At 42.2% G+C, this 23880-nt stretch overlaps 1 protein-coding gene across 8 annotated transcripts in view; it reads left to right on the forward strand.

Annotated features, from left to right (window-relative positions):
* FUT8 (fucosyltransferase 8) overlaps positions 1-23880 on the forward strand; it is a 291145-nt gene that overhangs the window by 200644 nt on the left and 66621 nt on the right. For 7 of the 8 annotated variants that reach the window (XM_073348344.2, XM_073348345.2, XM_073348346.2 and 4 more), the window contains 3 exons: positions 4303-4418; positions 4537-4702; positions 21583-21697. In XM_073348344.2, the coding sequence (XP_073204445.1) occupies positions 4303-4418; positions 4537-4702; positions 21583-21697 (397 nt within the window). Of the gene's footprint in view, positions 1-4302; positions 4419-4536; positions 4703-7486; positions 7622-21582; positions 21698-23880 lie in introns of those variants that run through there. The other variant, XM_073348349.2, reaches the window with a different exon arrangement.

The following is a 23880-nucleotide window of genomic DNA, read 5'->3' on the forward strand; positions in this document are numbered from 1 at the left end:
AAAAACCTTTGTTCCTGCTGCCTTGTACTGTTAAACTTTGAGATACAAATGACTGGATGAATCACAGACCTCTGTGAGAACTGGCTCTTCAATTAACATAATTTAAGGATAAATTAATCACAAGCCCCCACCTAAAACAAAAGTAGTTTTGTACTGAGTGGCTGGAACCTGCTGCAATTTGAGTCATCGGTGACAAATTTATTTTGGGGAGAACATAATCCAAGTCTTTGGGGGGGAAATTAGATGTGAATACTTCCTGAGCAGGGAGGAGTTTTCATGAATGGAGGAGTGAGGGTATAAGGGGAAAGGAATTTGAGGCTGCAGTGAGGGGACGGGGGTCATGGGGAAGAGGTGGTAGGTGAGGGGAGAGAGGTTGAAGGCTCAGGTGAGGGAGGTGTGGGAACTCAGGGGTAGAGGGCTGGGACACTGGGAAGGAGGACATGGGGTGATTGGCAGTGGGACGGGAGGAGATATGGAGAAGGGGCACATTTCAGCCCCACATCTTCCTTCGTGTGTGCGCATGCCCAAGTCTTGGGGGGGCTCTTGCCCCTTTTGGAGGTCTGAACCCACTCGGTGCTCCCCTCATATAAGCTGGCATATGGGAAGCTGTGGCACTCTGCGGGCATCTGAACACCTCTCGCTGCTGTATGTTCTAGGATTTGGGGGCTCATGCCTATCAATAGGAGTTGAATCCCCCACACCCCGTTATTATGAGCTGGGCTTTTGGGGGGGGGGTGTTGCCCTTTTGGGAGGGTCTGAGGCCCCCCACCTGCCCCCCATGTGAGCTGAGATCTGGGAAAGTCCTACCCCTTTGAGTGGGGAATTAAGATCAGGCATACTTTATGTATATCACAAGCTGTAAAGCACTCACGAGGGGGATGACAACACAACACTGAGGTAAATGGAGCAATTCACCTGTCCCAACTGTTGTTTCGGGTTATATTCATCTCCATGAGGTGTTCTCATCTGAGAACATCACATTGAGATGAATGGGCCACTTCACACCTTCGAGAGATTCCAATGCTGCAGATGGATGCGTAGAGGAGTGCTTTCCCTCTCTTTCCTATTTAAAGGATGGTGCTTATAAAAGCTCTAAAATATGCATGCTTGCACAGATTTTATTGAAATTTGCTTTACATTACTGGAGTGGTGGGTAGAGTTAGTGACCCAAATTTAGACTCATTTAAGTCAGGGGTTCTGGAGATATAAAACCTGAAAAAATAGCCATTGCCCAAAAAGTTTCTAGATGGCTTTTTTTTTTTTTTTTGGCAGAGCTAGAGATCAGACTATTGCTATGATATTGGTCAAAATGATCCCAGTTGGTCAGTTTTTACCCAAGGTAGTACATGGCAGCCACTGAATCTTTGGGGGACCCAAACTGTGAATGTCATTTAAGAACACGTTCACTTCTTTGCTTGCGTAGATGTGCAGTTTGGAAGGATTACAGTCCACAGGTCCCAGTAAAGAAGAAAAAATAGCAGGAGGGTTCCTATGCAGCCACTGTATGCTTAACTGGACAGTTGACGGGAATGTGCCGATGCTATTGCCCTGGGTAAATACCCTGCCATTTCTACGCCAAACTTTAGTACCTGTGTACAATAAAGAAAGATTTAATAACTAATATTTCTGTTATTCCAACAGCATCTTCAGAAGTTTTTGGAAGGGTTTTTTGTACTAAAGAAATATTTGACTGTGTTTTATGAATTTCAGAGCAAGAGCTCTGCGTAGCCTTTTTCTGGAACATTGGTGTTGCTATATATTGCTTTATCCAGTATAATGAATGCATACTTTTGATGATGGCTTGTCTACAGCTAATTTATTTTTTAATTAAAGTTTAGATCCAATATTTTGTTGAAATCACCCGCTAAGATTATAGATTCAGTATTCATACTAATTTGGCCCTTCTTGATTTTATGCCAACCGTTGATCCATTAGAGGTAACTGTGGAGATAGTTGATGTTTGGAATGAAGAAGATATATTTTGGTGTTCTGTATGCTGTCAGCCTTCCTATTGTGAGACTGACATTTTGGGGTTCAACCCAGACCAGTAAGGAGTTGTCATCACCTGCCCTGTAATCCTAGCTTTGCTGCTGTGGCTCACAGCCCAGATACCAATATCCAGCAGGCAAGCGTACAGTTCCCTGAATGTCTGTGTACTGTGCAGCTCTCGTTCAGCACTCTGACCCCAACAACCTGCCCCACCCTGGTCTCCACCAGCCTTGGTTACTACTTGCAAAGTGACTCCAGTCCTCCTCCAGAATTTCCCCAAAACTGGTTGCCCTGAAGTGTCCAGCCCTGTCCTGGAACACTCAGACAAATACTAAGGTTTGTTGCACCTTTGAAGAGACAAAAGCACTGTTTATTACTTCAGCTAGAGTTAACAATCCTTTCAATTAAAACAGAGTACTGGTTTGGTTTACATTAAAAATAAATTAAGTTCATTAACAAAAAGAGAGGTTTTTAAGTGAGTTGAAGTACAAGGGATAAAGACCAAAATGGTTACAAGCAAATAAAATTAAAATATGCTTTCTAGTGACTAAGACTTAAAAAGCTACAGTCTTGGTTAAATATAGATTCCTTACCAGTCTTTCTTCTTTCCAGCCATGGCTGATTTCTCTGAGTCAGGTCCTTCCACAGAAGTATGAGGTCCTGGTTTCCCTTGTCTTCCTAGGTGAAAGACGCCTACGTGGCTCTATGGATCCCCTTATATCTCTGAGTTCATTAACCCTGCTTCAGGAAGCAGGATTACTTCATGCTGTTCTTCCCTGCCTGTGTGTTTCCCACCCCTCTGCTGATTTGTATGTAAATAGGGCTTCTATTCTATTGATTCCACAATGCTGTCTTTGGGGCTGGGGAAAAATCTGTTTCTCCCTGTGTTTGGTCACAGACTTCAAAGCATAATATTAGTGAGTATCCATAATTCGTCACGAAGTGTTAATGCATACACTTCACAATGATATTCATCACCAGTGCGTTACAGGCTTTCATAAAATACATTACTTGATACACTTTTATAATACAGTAGTATTGTATGCAATCAGTTGATTCAATTGCTTATCATTTGAGGTTCAGACCCCTGCAAGAGGCTATCTCCCCGACTCGGTAGGTTCATGGCTTTGTTTACTTTTTATGTAACTGTATCTTCATTGTCTCTGCCTGATGACCAGGCTAGTCAGACAAACAAATGCATATTCCTTTGTCTAAGGCAGACTGGGCTTATGCATTGCTTTCCAAACATATTTTAAGAACGTAATTCTTAAAACTCTTTGAACCTACTCCATATGTATATCATGCAAGAATATTAATGATGATTAGTGAGTCATTAGTTTTCCAAGGATATATTAGATGTCACCTTTTGGGTATATATCATGACAATAGTGTGTTAAGTGTAGTGATTATGTCAGGTCTGACAGGAGTTGCTGTCACAAAGTGGTGAACCACCATGGGCCTCTGTGTCACAGAGACTGAGAAAAATCTCAGGGGACTAGAAGTTTGACTCCTGAGGGTAGTTCTACATTGGACAGTGCTATCGAAGCTCAAGACTTGCTTTCTTACACCACTGTCTTCAGACTACCAATACCATTTCCTCCATATTCCAGCAAGTGCCTTTTTGCCCATGATTGGCAATGTAGCTCTTGTTGCCTTGACTTATCACTTCAGTTCTACATTATTATTCTGTACCCATTTCCTGAATGAAGGCAGGGAAGAGGAAGTTTTAAGAGCCACTGTAAAGATAGTTGAGGACAAACTATTGCTATAAAGATAACATCTTAACAGGCCAGACAGTGGGTGTTAGCTGCAGAGTATACTTTCCCATAATAATCTGAAACTGTAGTTGCTGAAGAACGACAGATCATCAGAAATAAATGTTTTATCTTGGAAAAGCATGCCCTAACCTCAAGTCATTGAGTTCATAAGAAGGGATTACATTTTGTTTGTCCTCCCCCCCATTGTCTCCCAAGACTAACCTAATAGCCACCTCTAAAGTTTGTTCTTGATACAGGTATCTGCCCAGAAACCACCACTTGTTACCTTAGCTGCTGAAATTTTGAGTTATCCTAATACAGTTGTGATAATTAGAGTATCTTGTGTTACACTGACATTTTCCTTTTAGTTAATGAACTGTAGTCTTGTTTGTGTAAATTATTGCTGAACCGGGAAGAAGTTTCTGTTGGAGTTTTGTTGGTTCTATATGTGTTATAATACCGAAAGTGTTATCAGTAACTAGTTTTAGTGAAGTAAGCAAATATTACATAATTTATAAACCTAATTATTGCTTTAATTTTCTTTCCGGTGCTCTAGGATACCGGATGGTCCCATTGATCAGGGGCCAGCTGCAGGAAGGGTACATGCTTTAGAAGAGCAGCTTTTAAAGGCCAAAGAGCAGATAGAAAACTATAAGAAACGAACTGGAGATGGTTGGTAGAGAGATGTTTTCTTTTTGTTCTTAAACTCTTATATACCATATCACAAATGTTTCAATTTCATCATGTACCACTTCACTGGAAATACTGATATGTTTATGCTTTTTAATAGCAGGCATGGGGAAAGACCATGAAATATTGAGAAGAAGGATTGAAAATGGAGCCAAGGAACTTTGGTTTTTTCTTCAGAGTGAATTGAAGAAGTTGAAAAATTTGGAGGGAAGTGAACTCCAAAGACATGTTGATGAATTTCTATCTGATCTGGGTCACCAGGAAAGGTACTAGTGCTGGTTGCTACTACATTTTTATTTTTTTAAAGACTAGAAACTGATTAAGGTACTGGGACATTAGATTCCTTGCAAAGGGAGAAGTGCTACTGTCTGGATTAGAATATCATGACTGGGACATTAGCAGCAAATTATATCTGTATGTTAGGGGTCATTGAGTAAACCTTCTGTGTTGTCCATTAAGTCTTAAATATTAGATGGAAACTCTGCTTTGATATTTTTATATATATTTTTAATCTATCAGTGAGAAACCTATCATAGTTTATTATGGCTTTCTACTCATAGTTACTTTTCCTCTCTCTTTCTTTCTATGACAACTAACAAAACACAAGAAAACATTTAATTTTAGGTACCTTTTTTCAATATTTTAGAATGAAATGAATGATATTGTTCATCAGCATACAGTAAACTGTAATTACATTAAGACGAGAAGGTGTCCTGGTAATTTCAGGACTTATAGCCATTTAAGAAAAAGCTATTTCTTCTCCTAATTAAAGGTTAACAGAACATTTAAGATAAAAATGTACCTTTCCTTTAATTGCATTGCCATCATAGTGCTGTACAGAAAAACCTGAATTGTGTTTGCAGTTGAAGCTGATCCTACGACTTTCCCATTACTAAAAGTTTCTTTCATCTGAAATTTCTTTCATGTGAAATGAAAACATTTTAGTGCTAGTGTGTTCATGCAGAACAAAATGAATCCAAGAATCATCATAAATACAGTGAAAACTGTCCTTAGGCCTATTATATGTAAAAGCTTACATTCCCAGTAGGATTCTGGTCGCAATTAGTGTCTCATTAGTGAACAATAAAAGAAAAATTGTTTTGTTAACACAACTTAGCACTGTGAACCCTACCCTCCCTTTCTTTAAACTAAACTAAGAAAGCCTCACACGTTAACATCAATAGCAGTGTTAAAAGGGGTTCTGAAAAATTATCTGGTTTTACAGGAGTACCTAGTAAGAATATTCTTTTCTTTGAAATTCATTTTAGCATCATGATTATGCTGAATTTTTCAAATAAAAATAGTATAAATTTAAAGTATTGGGAGAGCGGAAAGAGACATGGTCTACTAATTCTTTAATCTTCAGCCCCAGCATGTTTATAGATGCATACAGTTTAAGGCAAGGGACCATTAGATCAACTAGTCTTACCTTCTGTGTCTTGTGGGACATCAAATTTTGCTAAATTATCCCCGCATTGAGCCCATTAAATTGTATTTGACTAAAGTATTACCTGTGTTTGGCTAAAAGGCATCCAGTCTTATACTGAAGACATCAAGAAATGAAGAATCCACCCCTTCCCTTGCTTGTTTGTTCAAATGGTTAATCTCTCCCTCATTTAAAAAAAAAATTGTGCCTTATTTCTAATTTATATTTGTCTGGCTTCAGTTTCCGGCCATTGGGTCTCGTTAGGTCTTTTTCTGACAAATTAAAAAGTCCTGCATAACCAGTATTTTCTTCCTGTGAAGGTACTTATATGCTAATCAAGTCACCTCTCAACCTTCTTTTTCCTAAATTAAGCAAATTGAGCTCTTTAGGTCTCTCACTTTAACGCATTTGCTCCAGCCCTCAGATAATTTTGTAGTTCTTTTCTGCACCCACGCTGGATGATACAGTATTCCAGTAACAGTCTCACCAATGCCGTATATAGAGGTAGATCTCTATTCCTACTCACTACTTCTCTGTTTATACATTCCAAGGACCACATTATGCCTTTTTGCCACAGCATCACACGGGGAGCTCATGTTGAGTTGCTCATCCATATGACTCCAAGATGCTTTTCAAGTCACTGCTTTCCAGGATGCAGTTCCCCCTATTCTTCTTGTATGGCCTGTATTCCTTCTTCCTAGATGTAAAACTTTGAATTTAGCTATACTGAAGTGTGTTTTGTGTGTATGGGCTCAGTTTACCAGCAGTCCAGATTGTTCTGTGTGACTGCCAGGTCCTCATTGTTATTTACCCCTCAACCAGTCTGTGTCATCTGCAAATTTTATCAGGAGTGACTTTATAGTTATTTCCAGATCTTTAATAAAATCTGATCTGATAAAATCCAGATCTTTAATAAAAAGGTTGAATAACGTTGGGATTAGTACCAACCCTGCAGAACCCCACTAGAAAATCCCCAATTAATGATGATTCTCCATTAATAGCTACTTTGTGATATCTGTCAGTTGGCCTGCCCTTAAACAATTAAACGTGTGCTTTATTGAGGTTGTTTAGCACTAACTTTTTAATTGCACGTTGTGTGCTGCTAAGGAAAATGCCTTACACTTGTTTAAGTGTATTACATTTGTGCAGTGTAAGCATCCACATGAACTAGCTTCATGAGTAATTACCCAGGGGTCTAGGTGGGTATAGCCCACACTGAAGTTTGCCCTGCTGCAGCTTCACTGTTCCATGAACCAAGTTAGCATGATTAAAGGTAACTGCAGTCATGCTCTGTGACTGTAAATTATTCAGATTAGAAAGACTACCCACATTTTTATTGAGCATTTCTGGTAAAATTGTAGACACCAACAGAGAAGCTTGAGTTTCCAGAACCTTAATAAAAATTGTAACAGCTTGGCATTTCTATTTCAATACATACTGGTGTTCAACACTTGCACACATTTTCTTGTTTCTTCCATGTCACTAGTTTATTCAGCAGTTTCTCATGTTTCTATTACAAATGCCATTTGAAGGAGGATGGTCTCTGGCTTCAAGTCACAATCTTGTGGCATAACAATGTTCAACGCAGATGACCATATGCAGCATGTACCGTGCCTGGAAGCCTCCTATGACATCCATGGATTTGAAATTTGTCTGATGATGTCATCCAGTACACTCAAGAAACATGGGGAATGCCTCTAAGTTGTTGTTTAGGCTCTCCAAGGAGACTCCCAGATGTCTGATACAAGGTTGCCTCATGGTGAGTTGAAGGAGAAATCCTCAAATCCAAGGCTAATTCTTCTGAACACTGCTGGGAATCTGTACAGGTGATGCTCACAGAAGTGCTGATTCAGAACATTCCATCGGAGGTGCAGCAGGGCAGCCAGGCCTCCAAAGTGCCCATCCAGTTACCCCAACGTGCAGAGCACTGATGGGGAGGTTTCCTCTTAGGGGTGACCACTAAAATCAGTGGTGCTAGGCTCTGCATTTTCTGATGTGGTCAAGCTTTTGTAAAAGATACCCAGACAGAAAGCAAGGAATTCCAGGCAATTCATAGAATCATAGAAGATTAGGGTTAGAAGAGACCTCAGGAGGTCATCTAGTCCAACTCCCTGCTCAGAGCAGGACCAACCCCAAATAAATCATCCCAGCCAGGGCTTTGTCAAGCCAGGCCTTAAAAACCTCTAAGGATGGAGATTCTACCACCTCCCTATGTAACCCATTTCAGTGCTTCACCACTCTCCTAGTGAAATAGTATTTCCTAATATTCAACCTAGACCTTCCCCACTGCAACTTGAGACCATTGCTCCTTGTTCTGTCATCTGCCACCACTGAGAACAGCCTAGCTCCATTCTCTTTGGAACCCCACTTCTGGTAGTTGAAGGCTGCTATCAAATCCCCCCTTACTCTTCTCTTCTGCAGACTAAATAAAACCCAGTTCCCTCAGCCTCTCCTCATAGGTCATGTGCCCCAGCCCCCTAATCATTTTCATTGACCTCCGCTGGACTCTCTCCAATTCATCCACATCCTTTCTGTAGTGGGGGGCCAAAAACTGGACGCAATAGTTCAGATGTGGCTTCACCAGTGCTGAATAGAGGGGAATAATCACTTCCCTCGATCTGCTGGCATGCTCCTACTAATGAAGGCCAATATGCCTTTAGCCTTCCTGGCAACAAGGGCACACTGTTGACTCATATCCAGCTTCTTGTCTACTGTAATCCCCAGGTCCTTTTCTGCAGAACTGCCTCTTAGCTAGTCGGTCCCCAGCCTGTAGCAGTGAATGGGATTCTTCGTCCTAAGTACAGGACTCTGAACTTGTTGAACCTCATCAGATTTTTTTTGGCCCAATCCTCCAATTTGTCTAGGTCCTTCTGGACCCTATCCCTACCGTCCAGCGTATCTACCTCTCCCCCCAGTTTAGTGTCATCTGCGAACTTGCTGATCTATCCCATCATCTAGATCATTAATGAAGATGTTGAACAAAACTGGTCCCAGGACAGACCCTTGGGGCACTCCACTTGCTACCGGCTGCCAACTAGACATTGAGCCATTGATCACTACGCGTTGAGCCTGACGATCTAGCCAGCTTTCTATCCACCTTATAGTCCATTCATCCAATCCATACGTCTTTAACTTGCTGGCAAGAATACTGTGGGAGACCGTATCAAAAGCTTTGCTAAAGTCAAGATACATCACGTCCTCCGCTTTCCCCAAATCCACAAAGCCAGTTCTCATCATAGAAGGCAATTAGGTTGGTCAGGCATGACTTGCCCTTGGTGAATCCATGTTTACTGTTCCTGATCCCCTTCCTCTCCTCCAAGTGCTTCAAAAGGGATTCCTTGAAGACCTGCTCCATGATTTTTCCAGGGACTGAGGTGAGGCTGACCGGTCTGTAGTTCCTTCTTCCCTTTTTTAAAGATGGCATTATATTTGCCTTTTTCTAATCATCTGGGACCTCCCCTGATCACCACGAGTTTTCAAAGGTGATTGCAGACCCCTGGCCATTATATCAGCCAACTTCCCTCAGCACCCTCGGATGCATTAGATCCGGACCCATGGACTTGTGCATGTCCAGCTTTTCTAAATACTCCTTAACCTGTTCTTTCACCACTGAGGGCTGCTCACCTCCTCCCCATACCGTGCTGTCCAGTGCAGCAGTCTGGGAGCTGACCTTGTTTTCGAAGATATAGGCAAAAAAAGCATTGAGTACTTCAGCTTTTTCCACATCATCTGTCACTAGGTTGCCTCCACCATTCAGTAAGGGTCCCACACTTTCCCTGACCACCTTCTTGTTGCTAACATACCTGTAGAAACCCTTCTTGTTACCCTTCACAGCACTTGCTAGCTGCAACTCCAATTGTGCTTTAGCCTTCCTGATTACACCCCTGCATGCTCGAGCAATATTTTTATACTCCTCCCTAGTCATGTGACCAAGTTTCCACTTCTTGTAAGCTTCCTTTTTGTGTTTAAGCTCACCGAAGATTTCTCTGTTAAGCCAAGCTGGTCGCCTGCCATATTTACTATTCTTTCTGTACATCGGGATGGTTTGTTCCTGCACCTTCAATAAGGCTTCTATACAATACAGTCAGCTTTCCTGGACTCCTTTCCTCCTCAGATTAGCCTCCCAGGGGATCCTGCCCAACAGTTCCCTGAGGGAGTCAAAATCTGCTTTTCTGAAGTCCAGGGTCCGTAGTCTGCTGCTCTCCTTTCTTCCTTTTCCAAGGATCCTGAGCTTGACCATCTCATGGTCACTGCTGCCCAGGTTACCACCTACTTCTACTTCCCCTACCAATTCTTCCCTGTTTGTGAGCAGCAGGTCAAGAGGAGCACGGCCCCTAGTTGGTTCCTTCAGCACTTGTACCAGGAAGTTGTCCCCAACAGTCTCTAAAAGCTTCCTGGATTGTCTGTGCACTGCTTTATTGCTCTCCAAGCAGATGTCAGGGTGACTGAAGTCCCCTATGAGAACCAGGGCCTGTGATCAGGAAACATCTGTTAGTTGTCTGAAGAGAACCTCATCTACCTCATCTTCCTGGTCTGGTGCTCTATAGCAGATGCCCACCATGACATCACCCTTGTTGCTCTAGTCTCTAAACTTAACCCAAAGACTCTCAACAGGCTTTTCTCCAGTTTCATACTGGAGCTCTGAGCAGTCATACTGCTCCCTTACATACAGTGCAACTCCTCCACATTTTCTCCCCCGCCTGTCCTTCCTGAACAGTTTATATCCATCCATGACAGTACTCCAGTCATGTGAGTTACCCCACCAAGTCTCTGTTATTCCAATCACATCATAGTTCCTTGACTGTGCCAGGACACAATGAGTCCTACGTTAGGCCTGTCTTTTAGATACAAATAAGCAGGGGGATGCCCAGGGATCTGGTCTCTTGTGTTCCTCTGTGAAGCAGCCACAAAGATGCTTTGGGGATGGCTTTGTGCTCCAGATTGATGGTAGTGAGAGCTTTCTGCTCGTTGGAGTGCTGTTTTCACCAAGCCAGACCCCCTAGCCCTAGATGAAGGGAACATGTCATGACTCCATCATTTTTGCAGAGAAGCTTATATTTTAGGGAGTCCAAAGCTTATTAACCCCTGTACAGTGACTGGACTTTATCAGCACCAACCTGATGCAGTACAAGCGAGAGCGCTCCTGTCACTACCCATGTTCATCACCCTGGGACACACGTCTCCCTAATATGCTGGGGAGCTCACCTACACAATAACAAGGTTCAGGACAAATGGTCTTCCACAGAAATGACCTTCCATATCACTCTTTTGGGGCTAGGAGCTGTCAGGAGTGCCTGTGCACAAACTCTGACTTTAATCAGAAACAACACACAAAGGTTATGATGGACTTAATGTGACCTGTATGTTTTGTATAAACTGCCAAGGAGCTGCCAGATCTCCCTCCCTCTGCAAGACAGCGTTCAAACTTTGGAATTGATGCACCCATCACAATGAGCTCATCTCAGCTGTCTGTCTACAAGAGATACAGAATGGGATAACCAGCTGTCTCAGTTGGAATTTTCTCATGACAATGAGTGTATACTGAATTCACAGATGCTTCAAGATATAGCCACCCTTTGGGGAAACATTCACTGGTAGTTGCCCTCATCTTCCCAGCGGACAGGGCCCACTTGTATGTCTTTTCCCAGTTTCCTACCCTATCCAAGATTCTGTTGAAAATTCAATGAAACAAAGCGAGAGTTATTGTGATTGCCCCTCTTGACTATGACAGGTCTGGCTCCCTTACCTGATGCAGATGGCAATATGCCCTCCTGTTCCTCTGACATCAGCCCATTCCTCACCCACTCTCTCAAAACAATGGGCTGACCCTTCACCCCAACCCATGTGTCCTCCGCCTCTAGGCTTGGATCTTTCTTTGTTCCAAGGCTTAGAAGCAGAATGCTCTGACAAGCTGAAACACATGTTGCAGCACAACCACAAGATGACCACTCCACATACCTATCTACAAAATGTAAATGACTCCAAGTTTGTACCTTTTCAAACGGACAGACCCAACCTGATCTTTACTCCCTCTGATTTTGCACTACATTTTAAACTTTCACTCAGCTCCCTTAAGGTACATCTCATGGCGAAAATGGCTTCCCACTTGGAGTTTGCTCAACCACTAATCCGTAGACTCTTTAAGGACATTGGGATTCTCTTCCCCCATGTGACACCACCCACTCCAGCCTGGGACTTTAATCTAGTTCTCAGGGCTTGGACTAGACCTCCCTCTGAATCCAGGGCAACTTGTTCTCTCTTACACCTGTCCATGATGACAGCATTTCTAATTGCCATCACCTCAGCTAGGCACATAGGAGAAATAGCGGCCCTGATGGCACACCCATCATTCACGGCCTTTGTCTTTTAAAAAAACAAACAAACAAACCCTCTAAGGCCGTATCCCAAGTTTCTCCCTACTTTTTCTGCACTTTCCATATGAATCAACAGATCCATCTCCTTGTTTTTTCCCAAAACCACATTGTGACAACTGGGAGACAATTGTGCATATGCTAGATATTAGAAGGTGCTACGAATTACACCTGGTAGGACACGCACACAACTGCTGCAAATTACACCTGGTAGGACACGCACACAAATGCTGCAAATTACACCTGGTAGGACACGCACACAAATGCGGCAAATTACACCTGGTAGGACACGCACACAAATGCTGCAAATTACACCTGGTAGGACACGCACAGTTCGAATCTAGGCTGAGGCACATAAACAAAGTCCACAACTGCAGAGTTCCCAAAAGACACTAAGTTTATTACGCTCGAGCGTGGTGCCCCCCTGCTAGCCAGGAGGGGACCCTGAATACAGATTATACAAAGGTTATATACTTTTTAGCAAAGCATGTTGCCCTCGTGCATTGGAAACCTTAGCCAATAAACAAACCCTTGTCTTATCTACCACCTATCCCTGCTTGGTGCATTCCTCGTGCTATACCAGTATGTTAATTACGCAGCATGGTCCTAAAGCCATGCATCAGTAACCTTCATTATCAGGATGGGAGGCCTCACGTCAAGGCCAAGAGACAGGGAGTTAGAGACTGACAAAAACCAGATACTGGGAGTCAAGGCAGGCTGGAGACAAGGAGGAGGCTTTTCACAGGGATTCAGTATCTAAGGATCACTCTTCCTGGTGTATGATGTGCTGGCATTTAAACAATGGTGGGCCCCAAACCAAAATGGAGTCACATGTGCTAACTTTTCCTTAACAAAGGACATTCGCATTCTACTTGGACAGGACTAAGGACTTCAGGAAATCCCCTAAACTCTTCCTTTCATCCACAGAAAGATCCAAAAGCTCTGTGATATCGCCTCAAAGACTATCCAAATGGGTCTCTAGTTGCATTAATCACTTAGCAAGGGCGCGACTTGCTTCCGTCCATACACATTCCATGAGATCTGTTCCTACCTCAATCACATTCCATAGGGATACCCTTATCTCCCCAATCTATAGAGCAATGATGGGGGCCTCTGTCCATACTTTCACACAACATTATGCGATCATTGAAGATTTGGCCGCTGACACCATCTTCAACTCCACAGTACTCTCTGTAGTAAAAAAACTCCGCTCCGAAGTCCCAGCCTCCAGTGATGGGTACTGCTCTGGAGTCACCTAAAGCGGAGCACCCAGAGGGACACTACTCGAAGAAAAAGAGGAAGTTACTCACCTTGTGCAGTAATGATGGTTCTTCGAGACGTGTGTCCCTATGGGTGCTCCACAACCCGCCCTCCTCCCCTCTACATCGGAGTTCTCTATAGGGCTCTGTGGTAAAGAAGGAAGTGAGGGGGGTTTGCCCGTGCAGTGCTAAATAGCCTCGAGGCAGACCACAAGGGAGGAAGAGCACATGCACGGGCTCAACGGGACACTGTTACCAAAAATCTCTGATTAGAGGTGCAGGGGCACACAGACACCTAAAGTGGAGCACCCATAGGGACACACATCTCGAAGAACCATCGTTACTGCATGAGGTGAGTAACTTCCTCTTTCAGTCCAACTGGTAAAAATTAGCTAAATCTTAGAATGATTAATGAGACCATGTGCTGTGTCTGTAATTTTCTAGCAGTTAATTTGAAAGTAATAGGGACAGAAGCTGCTTAAAAATCTTGTCTCTCTGTTTTCTGTTAGTTTTGTCCTAAAAAGAAACAGGATTTGACTGAACCCAAAGTGACCACCTTAAACTGGCATTTTCTTTCTCCCAGCAAGAACCATCTTGAATGCAAGTAAGAGACTGTCAGGCAGGAGATTTTCCCATAAAAAGACTTTTCAAATGCATTAATTGTTTCTTCTTTTTTTGTATATTTAATAAAGGGTTAAGGGTTTTTTTTTTTTAAATCGAGGTTGTTACAATGGGAGTAAGCCAAAAATAAATTAATGCAAAACCTTAAACCACTGTTAACTGTTCAGTATTGTAACAGTAAACAAGGATTTTAGAATACCTTAATTTCTGTTGGGTCCCAGATTCCTATTCCCCAGCAATTCAACAGCATCCTTCATGCCAATGGCACCTGTGCAGACCTTGAAGGATTTTTCTGCTATCTCAGTGCTCTAGGCCTTGCCTTTCCTTAAACTATTCCATCCTATTGAATGGGGTAGGCTGAAGAGCAGAATGAAGACAAGTTTAGACAGAGAAGAAGCTGATGACTCTTCTGATGCCAAATCTGTGTTGCAGATCAACAGTTTGACAGTGGTGCTGATGTGGATGATCCTACATACCCCCAGTATTTGCAGAAGTTAGCTAACTCAACTGGTTTACATTAGAACAGGTTCAGAAATCTGCAAGAGGTACAATAGAGAGGTATCTGGACCATAACTCTCATCTTCTGGAATTGCCATGCTCTTACATCACTTGTTGGATCAGCTGATGAAGAATGTGTGGAAGACCCCTCACACAGCTCCCCTCAGTCTGCTGTAGGGGCAAATATAAAGTATTTAAAGTCTCAGCTTGTTCCATTTTAGCCATAATGGTGTGTTGCATTGTGGTTCCTAACTTACACCAGCATATATAGATCTGTTTTATGATAGTCAAAAATAACAATAAATTAATGCAGCCAGTTAATAAAACACACGCTAATGAAGACATCTAAAATGGAAGTCAGAGTAAACTATCTGTACCCCTTCTGAAAGATTAATTTGACTCTGAATAGACATCTGTTAGCAACTACTGTTTCTGAATGGCTTTCTGGTCACATGGCCACTTGTTCTAAAAATTAATATTTTTTTTTTTGCAGTGGGCTCTTCAGCTGCTGATGTTGATCCACTACCTGGAGTCTATGCTTGTTGCCCCTGGGGTGAAATCTTGGCCCCACTGAAATCAACTGGAGTTTTGTCATTGACTTCAATGAGGCCAGAATTTTCCCCCCAGTATTTTTTTAATCAGTGTTTTGGTGGACTTGTAAAAGGCCCTGTGTACCCCATGACATTCTGATCCAAAGTTCTGCAGTAATATTCTCAGATTCTGCCACATTTTCATCTGGCAGGATAACCAATTCTGTGGTGTTTTCATTTAATTTTTTCAAAGTTTTTCTATTATGAAATATGAAATTTAATCATGGTCACATAAACACCACTCTATACAGGAAACCTACTGACATGCTGACCTACATGTCTCCAGCTTTCATCCAGACCACACCACACGATCCATTGTCTACAGCCAAGCTCTACGATACAACCGCATTTGCTCCAACCCCTCAGACAGAGACAAACACCTACAAGATCTCTATCAAGCATTCTTACAACTACAGTACTCACCTGCTGAAGTGAAGAAACAGATTGGCAGAGCCAGAAGAGTACCCAGAAGTCACCTACTACAGGACAGGCCCAACAAAGAAAATAACAGAACGCCATTGGCCATCACCTTCAGCCCCCAACTAAAACCTCTCCAACGCGTCATCAAGGATCTTCAACCTATCCTGAAGGATGACCCATCACTCTCACAGATCTTGGGAGACAGGCCAGTCCTTGCTTACAGACAGCCCCAGAACCTGAAGCAAATACTTACCAGCAACCACACAACAGAACCACTAACCAGGGAACCTATCGTTGCAACAAAGCCCGTTGCCAACTGTGTCCACATATCTATGCAGGGGACACCATCATAGGGCCTAATCACATGAGCCGCACTATCAGAGGCTCGTTCACCTGCACAACTACCAATGTGATATATGCCATCATGTGCCAGCAATGCCCCTCTGCCATGTACATTGGTCAAACTGGACAGTCTCTACGTAAAAGAATAAATGGACACAAATCAGACGTCAAGAATTATAACATTCAAAAACCAGTCGGAGAACACTTCAATCTCTCTGGTCACTTGATTACAGACCTAAAAGTTGCAATTCTTCAACAAAAAAACTTCAAAAGCAGACTCCAACGAGAGATTGCTGAATTGAAATTAGTTTGCAAACTGGATACAATTAACTTAGGCTTGAATAGAGACTGGGAGTGGATGGGTTATTACACAAAGTAAAACTATTTCCCCATGTTTATTCCCCCCCTCCACCCCCCACTGTTCCTCAGACGTTCTTGTCAACTGCTGGAAATGGCCCACCTTGATTATCACTACAAAAGGTGACCGCCCCGCTCTCCTGCTGGTAATAGCTCACCTTAAGTGATCACTCTCTCGTTACAGTGTGTATGGTAACACCCACTGTTTCATGTTCTCTATGTATATAAATCTCCCCATTGTATTTTCCACTGAATGCATCCGATGAAGTGAGCTGTAGCTCACAAAAGCTTAAGCTCAAATAAATTTGTTAGTCTCTCTAAGGTGCCACAAGTACTCCTTTTCTTTTTGCGAATCATAGAAGTGGGACTCCCCTTACCATGTTACTTCTTTATATTCATCAAGATTACTTTACACTGTCCCCACATTCTTATTTTTTGACTTATCCCACTGAGACATTGTTTGTTTCAGGCTTTCTGCTGATTCAAGACTGTACTGCATTGGTTGTCACTCTTCATGTTTTCTTCACAACCATCAGAGCTGGACATGTAATTCTTTTTTTAAATGAAAAGCTTAAAATGAAAGCTTAGATTCTGTAAAATAAACTGTGTTGAAGGGTAGATTCTGTGGCAATGGACGACATATTGCTGTGAGCTTGTGTTGCTTCTGCAAATGTATTATTTTGTCAGTGCACGAACACCTGTCAATAGATACCTGGATGTTCTCAGGAAATAGAGAGCAAGCATTCTCCTTGGATTTGATGAGTGTCTTTTGTGTCTTCTATCTCAGTGGTTCTCAAAGCTGGTCCACCGCTTGTTCAGGGAAAGCCCCTGGTGCACTGGACCGCTTTGTTTACCTGCCACATCTGCAGGTTTGACCAATTGCGGCTCCCACTGGCCGAAGTTCACTGCTCCAGGCCCATGGGGGCTGCGGGAAGCGGCACGGGAACTCTCCTGCCCTCTATCCAGCCCTTCCTGCCCCCTTACCGCGCTGCCTAGAGCACCCGTGGCTGGCAGCGCTACAGCCATGGCGCCCGGCTGGAGCCAGCCATGCCACCATGCAGCACAGAGCACCTGGTCAGGCCAGGCTCTGCAGCTGTGCTGCCTCAGGAGCTCACAGCCCCATCGCCCAGAGCACTGCGCCGGTGGCGCAGTGAACTGAGGCTGCGCGGGAGGAGGAACAGCAGGGGAGGGGCCAAGGGCTAGCCTCCTGGGCCAGGAGCTCAGGGGCCAGACAGGAGGGTTCCGTGGCCCGCAGGCTGTAGTTTGCCCACCTCTGAACTAGACTATATGAACCTATGGTGTGGTCCAGTATGACAGTTTTTACAGTCCAGTCAATCCACAACAAAGGTTTCAGCTGTGAAGCATTTAAAGACCTTGAATATGCACACCCTTGAGTCCAAAGCTTTGCTGAATACAAAGCTCAGTAAAAGCTCTGTCAGTCCAATTGGCTCTGATCAGCCAAAGCAAAAAAGAAAGGTCTATTGCTGTAAATATTCATTGTGGTCTAACTTGGGTCAGAAGAAACACTCCACATAATGGACTGGAGAGTGGGGTGACATCAAAGATGTCGTTGAAGTCAAGTCAGGCTGGCTCAAGGCTGCTTAAATTCTGTATATATCAGCTGTAGTAGAAAAGGATGTTCATGATTTGATTCCTTGGATAACAGCCCTGTGAAAATTGTAATTTCATGCACTGAGCAGAAATCATGAAATTAGCTCTGCACTGTGATTTTTCCAGTATTCTAGACATTAAAATGAAATGAAGAAGAGAGCAGGGTCATGTAATTTTGTTGTGTTCCGTCCATCCATCATATTACATTGAGTTTGTGGTGGTGCATTAAAGCGGGAGAAGGCGGTACAGTAGCCATCACTGCTTGGAACATGAGCAGCTGCAGCCTCACCAGGAAAGCAGAACTGGGCATTCTCCTGAGCCAGTCTCATGCTCAGTGCATCTCATAGCGCACAGCAGCTGCATTTCGGAGCAGTTCAGGGGATGTCTGCAGTCACTTGTATGCAAAGAAATGCACCAGTAACCTTTTGCTGACTGCATTCCATGCATAATCTGCAAATTTCAATACTTTACCTGTGATTCTGCCATGAATTTAAAAAAAAAAAATTCACAGAGCCTTAGTGAAAGCATTTTAGTCAGATCTGAGTACTGTTTTGAATCTATTTCTAGGTGCCTTACGCCCACAAATTATGGTTAATTCCTTCATGGGGAGGGGGGGCTCTTCCTTATCTCCTCCTTCTTCCAAGTGGCTTATTCTTCTTTATTATTGTCTCATGGTCCTCTGAGGCATAAGTCACTCTTGAAACAGAACTGCCTCATAGCCAGTCGGTCCGCAGCCTGTAGCAGTGCATGGGATTCTTCCGTCCTAAGTACAGGACTCTGCACTTGTCCTTGTTGAACCTCATCAGATTTCTTTTGGCCCAATCCTCCAATTTGTCTAGGTCCCTCTGCACTCTGTCCATACTCTCCAGCATATCTACCTCTCCCCCCAGCTTAGCGTCATCCGCGAACTTGCTGAGGGTGCAATCCATCCCATTATCCAGATCATTCATGAAGTTGTTGAACAAAACTGGTCCCAGGACAGACACTGGTCCCTGGGGCACTCCACTTGCTACCAGCTGCCAACTAGACATCAAGTCGTTGATCACTACCCATTGAGCCTGATGATCTAGCCAACTTTGTCCACCGTATAGTCCATTCATTCATCCAAACCATACTACTTTAACTTGCTGGCAAGAATACTGTGGGAGACCGTATCAAAAGCTTGCTAAAATCAAGATACATCATGTCCTCCGCTTTCCCCATATCCACAGAGCCAGTTATCTCATCATAGAAGGCAATCAGCAGGAGGGTACATGGTGCCAATGTGGACTTACATGCTGAGCCTGCTCCCCACTTTGTCAACAAGCCTGCTTATAAGGAGTAGCCTCAGCCAAGGAGCTCCAGTGCCATAGATTACTGCAAGGTAGAGTCTCTTATACCACCCTTACCCTGAGAGGGCATTACCAGGGGATCCTAGGAGAATAAGCATGTTCCCTGGCCCTCACCCTTTTTGTATCCCCATTGGCTCCCTCCATCCCCCCACCCCTGTTATGTATCCTCCCTCTGCTCCAGTATTCCTATGTGTGGTTCATCAAGACTCTCGGCTGGTAAATCACAACCCCTCAAGTCCAAATAAACAGGGTATCATCCCAAATGGTTAAAGTTTGTCAATGTTACAAGCAACTTGGGTACTATAATCAGAAGTTTTAAGCAGCGGTAACTGTAGGCATTGCTCCTTTCTCTGCCTGTAATGTTGGATTATTAGTTAGGTTATTAAATGTAAAATTATTTTTGTATTTGCAGAGTAGACAGGGTAATGTCATTATGAGTAACATAATATTTTCCATTTACTGACTCTTCTTTGCATAATTTGGGTATTGAGTGAATAGGAATCTAAACCCCACCCTACTATGAATACTGGATTTTGCCAAGAGAGCCCCCTTCCACTTGTTGTCTACCTCTGATTGCTTCCTCTCTCCAAGCCCCTCCCCTCAAAAAATTTTGGATACCATAAAAGGCCTGTGGTATGTGGTTGTGGCTGTCTTTGATGTGCTGCTGTTCTACCCAAATTCCCTCCTGTTGGTCAGGATGCCTGATCGCATCCCCAGTATATTGCCATCTTCCTGCTCTCTTCTGCTGGCCAGAATTTTCTTACCACCCTTCCCTGGACCTTCAGTTATGACTATCAACTAGATACTAATACAGAAGTCATCATTTAGTATCTGACAGATCCTAAAAAATGATCTCCATATTCTGTAGTCTAAATTTGTGATACTAATGTAGATTTTTTTTGTACTTAATGCGTATACATTTTAAATATAACTGCTTCATACAGAAAGATACAAAAGTATGCCCATATGCATTGATATGAAAGCTTTTTCTGAACTATCCCCTCGTGATCGTCCCCCTCTATTCGACATTGGTGAGGCCTCATCTGGAGTACTGTGTCCAGTTTTGGGCCCCACACTACAAGAAGGATGTGGATAAATTGGAAAGAGTCCAGCAAAGGGCAACAAAAAAAATAATTAGGGGTCTGGAACACATGACTTATGAGGAGAGGCTGAGGGAACTGGGATTGTTTAGTCTGCAGAAGAGAAGAATGAGGGGGCATTTGATAGCTGCTTTCAACTACCTTAGAGGTGGTTCCAGAGAGGATGGTTCTAGACTATTCTCAGTGGTAGAAGAAGACAGGACAAGGAGTAATGGTCTCAAGTTGCAGTGGGGGAGGTTTAGGTTGGATATTAGGAAAAACTTTTTCACTAGGAGGGTGGTGAAACACTGGAATGCGTTGCCTAGGGAGGTGGTGGAATCTCCTTCCTTAGAAGTTTTTAAGGTCAGGCTTGACAAAGCCCTGGCTGGGATGATTTGATTGGGGATTGGTCCTGCTTTTGAGCAGGGGGTTGGACTAGATGACCTCCTGAGGTCCCTTCCAACCCTGATATTCTATGATTCTATTGTGACTTAAATCCAGATTTACATCATGGTCACATCTCATGTCACTCTTCCTATGCTGTTACTTATATTTTCCATAATATTATTTTTTAATTATAGACAAAGAGATGCTTCTTTATCCCAAATTTTTTAATAATATTCTACAGTTGGTTTGCAGGTGTACTAATAAGGACTATGGGAACACAGTAGAATCTCTGAACCATGACATTTACAATGTTACATTTATATAAAGACAGTAAGCTGATCTCTGATGGCATAGCAACATCACATTGTCAGAGAAGCCACCCTCTGATTGTCTCTTTTCCTGGGCCAATGAATTTCAGATCTATCCTGGAACTAATGCCTTTGGGGCTTTTCTTCAGTGAAAAATTTTGATTAGTGGGCTTAAGAGTTTTTCTACCCCACAGCCATTTAATACTGCAGTTACGTATGGATAAGAGAAATATGGTAAATGGAGGACACAGAATCAGATAATGTGTACACACCCATCTTGGGTTGCTGTTTGTGTTGGGAGATACATGCAGAGAGAGGTAATCTGCACTGATGCTGTGGCATACCAACAGTCAAATTAATTTAGTGTTTTGCAGTGCATATGTACCTGTCCCCTCTTAGTTTAATTACGTATTCTGTCCACTAAAAACGTTTAAGCAGATCAGTGTAATCAGAAGGCCTATTGAATTTCTCTTTGTGGCTTTGCCTAGCCCTCTAATTTAGTATTTAGTAGTAAGGTAGCTATCTAATGTTGCTTGCCTTTTATAGGTCGATAATGACAGATCTGTACTACCTCAGTCAAACAGATGGAGCAGGTGATTGGCGAGAAAAGGAAGCCAAAGATCTGACAGAGCTGGTACAGAGGAGAATAACATATCTTCAGGTAAGAAGGTAGAATAAAAGTGCTTAAATTAAGAGGAAAAATTAAAAATGGGATTTGTTGAAAAAATATTTTAACCCACTAAAATATGCCAATGTAGTAAAAACATTCAAGTAATTTAAGTGAATGTATAGGTGCAAATTCTGTAGATAGCAATATGAGAGGATTTATGTTGTAGATATGTAATAATCCTTTGTATTTATGTGTAAAGTGAGCCAGTATTTTCACACACAAAGGGACAATAACAGAAAAGGGTTTAACTGTTGGTTTAATTGTAATTGTGCAATAATATAATCTTCTGACATATATTTTGGGGGTGGGTATTTTTTTGTGCTGGATCCATGATTGCCAGTAGACTATAACTTTGCCTTTTCATTCAGACTCTATAAGTCTGCAAAAGCTAACAATAGCTTGTGTTTTGGTATATTACAAGAAGTGGCTATATCTTTTGGGAGTTCTCCTATAGACACGTTCCTCAATTCATCAGTGGTGTCTCTGAAGTGAGAGAGAAGATACTTTACATAAATAATGTAATTATCCATTATCAATTACAGTGTCACTCACTGAACCATAAACAGCTGGTGTGCAGAACCATCATTCTCACTTAAAATTGTAATAGCTTTTATCTAAGCTTATTTAATTTCGACATGTTCATTAAAATTTCTCCCATAAAGATATTTTCTTTAAATTATGATCCAATCATGTTCTAGGTCCCCTTTCTCTGACTCTAACACCTTTTACCACCTATTCTAGTTCTTCCTGAGTTCCTCAATCCCTTAATTTTCAGTGTTTTGTTTTAAAGCCCCTGTACATCCTATAGAATTTATAGAAATCTCTAGTATTTTTAATATATCAAATTGTACTCCCATATTTCTCTCATATTTCTGTAATAATTGCTCTTTCCCCCATTATTGTTGTACTCTGAAGAAACTTTCTTCTTACTATCCTTGAAAAAACTAATTGGACACTCATACTAGGTATGTTGTAAATACTTTAAGCAGAGAATATGTTAGCTATTTGTGTCTAACATACTTGATATATCTCATTCTGTATGTCAATAAATACCACACATATGCTGATGGCTCACAGATCTACATCTGCACTCCTGACCTGTCGTCTTCTTTCCAAACTAAAATCACAGCTTGTCTTTCCGACATCTCCTTGTGGATGTCCAACCATCAGCTTATTCTCAATGTGACTAGAACAGAACTCTTTTTCTCCCCCCGTCCTTCCATCTTCCCCTTTTCTTAGCCATTATAGGCAACACCATCATCTTTTCCGTCACTTAAGCCCATAGCTTGGATGTTACCTTCAACATGATTCTCTCTAGATCTTAACATCAAAGCTGTGCCTAAATCCTGCTGCTTCTCTTCTCTCTGCATAGCATCTTTAAGATCTGGCCTTTCCTCTCCAAAGCTAAGCCGTTTGTCCACCATCTCACATCTTGACATTTGTCTCACTATGGCAAATGCATTTTGCTTCACTTATGTCCATTCAAAACTATGCTATAAAGATCATGTTTCTGGCTTATCTCTTTGACCACATCACCCCTTTCTTTGGTTCCCTCCTCTGGTTCCCCCTGCTCCACTCCATCAAATACAAACTACTAATCTTTGCTTTTATGTCCCTTAAGAGTTTTACATAATGATATTGTGAAAACTTAATCACGACTTTGTTTTATAACGTGAAAGGAAACAAGACTGGGCAGGAAGAAATTTTGGCTGGTTTACATGTATTGCCATTATCTAACATAATTTTTGTATAACTGTTATAAAGTAGCAGAAAAATGTTTCAGCTGCTCTGCCTCTGATTTTTAGTAGCTAAAACTAATTTATGGTCGGGATAATATTTTAGATCTGGTGAATATTTCCTAGTGGAATATATACAAAAGAACTGGAGATAACACCGTGGGATCTACTGTTTCTCCCTTATTGATTTAGATTTGCAGCAAATGAAACTCCAGGTGATTATTAAAATGTCTTAGTGACATTGTAAACTTAAAAATAATATGTTGTTTAAAAAAGAATTCTTATATTACTCATAATACTGCACAATATTCCAAGTGAAAGAATTTTTAAAATCCAATATATTTGCTCTTTGTTTACTTTATATATATTTATCTCAGTTTCGGGAAAAATATCAATGAAGTCAGCTTTACTTTTTTTTTATAGTCTATTTCACTTTCA

Source organism: Lepidochelys kempii, chromosome 6 (assembly GCF_965140285.1).
Source record: "Lepidochelys kempii isolate rLepKem1 chromosome 6, rLepKem1.hap1, whole genome shotgun sequence".
Lineage (NCBI taxonomy): Eukaryota > Metazoa > Chordata > Testudines > Cheloniidae > Lepidochelys > Lepidochelys kempii.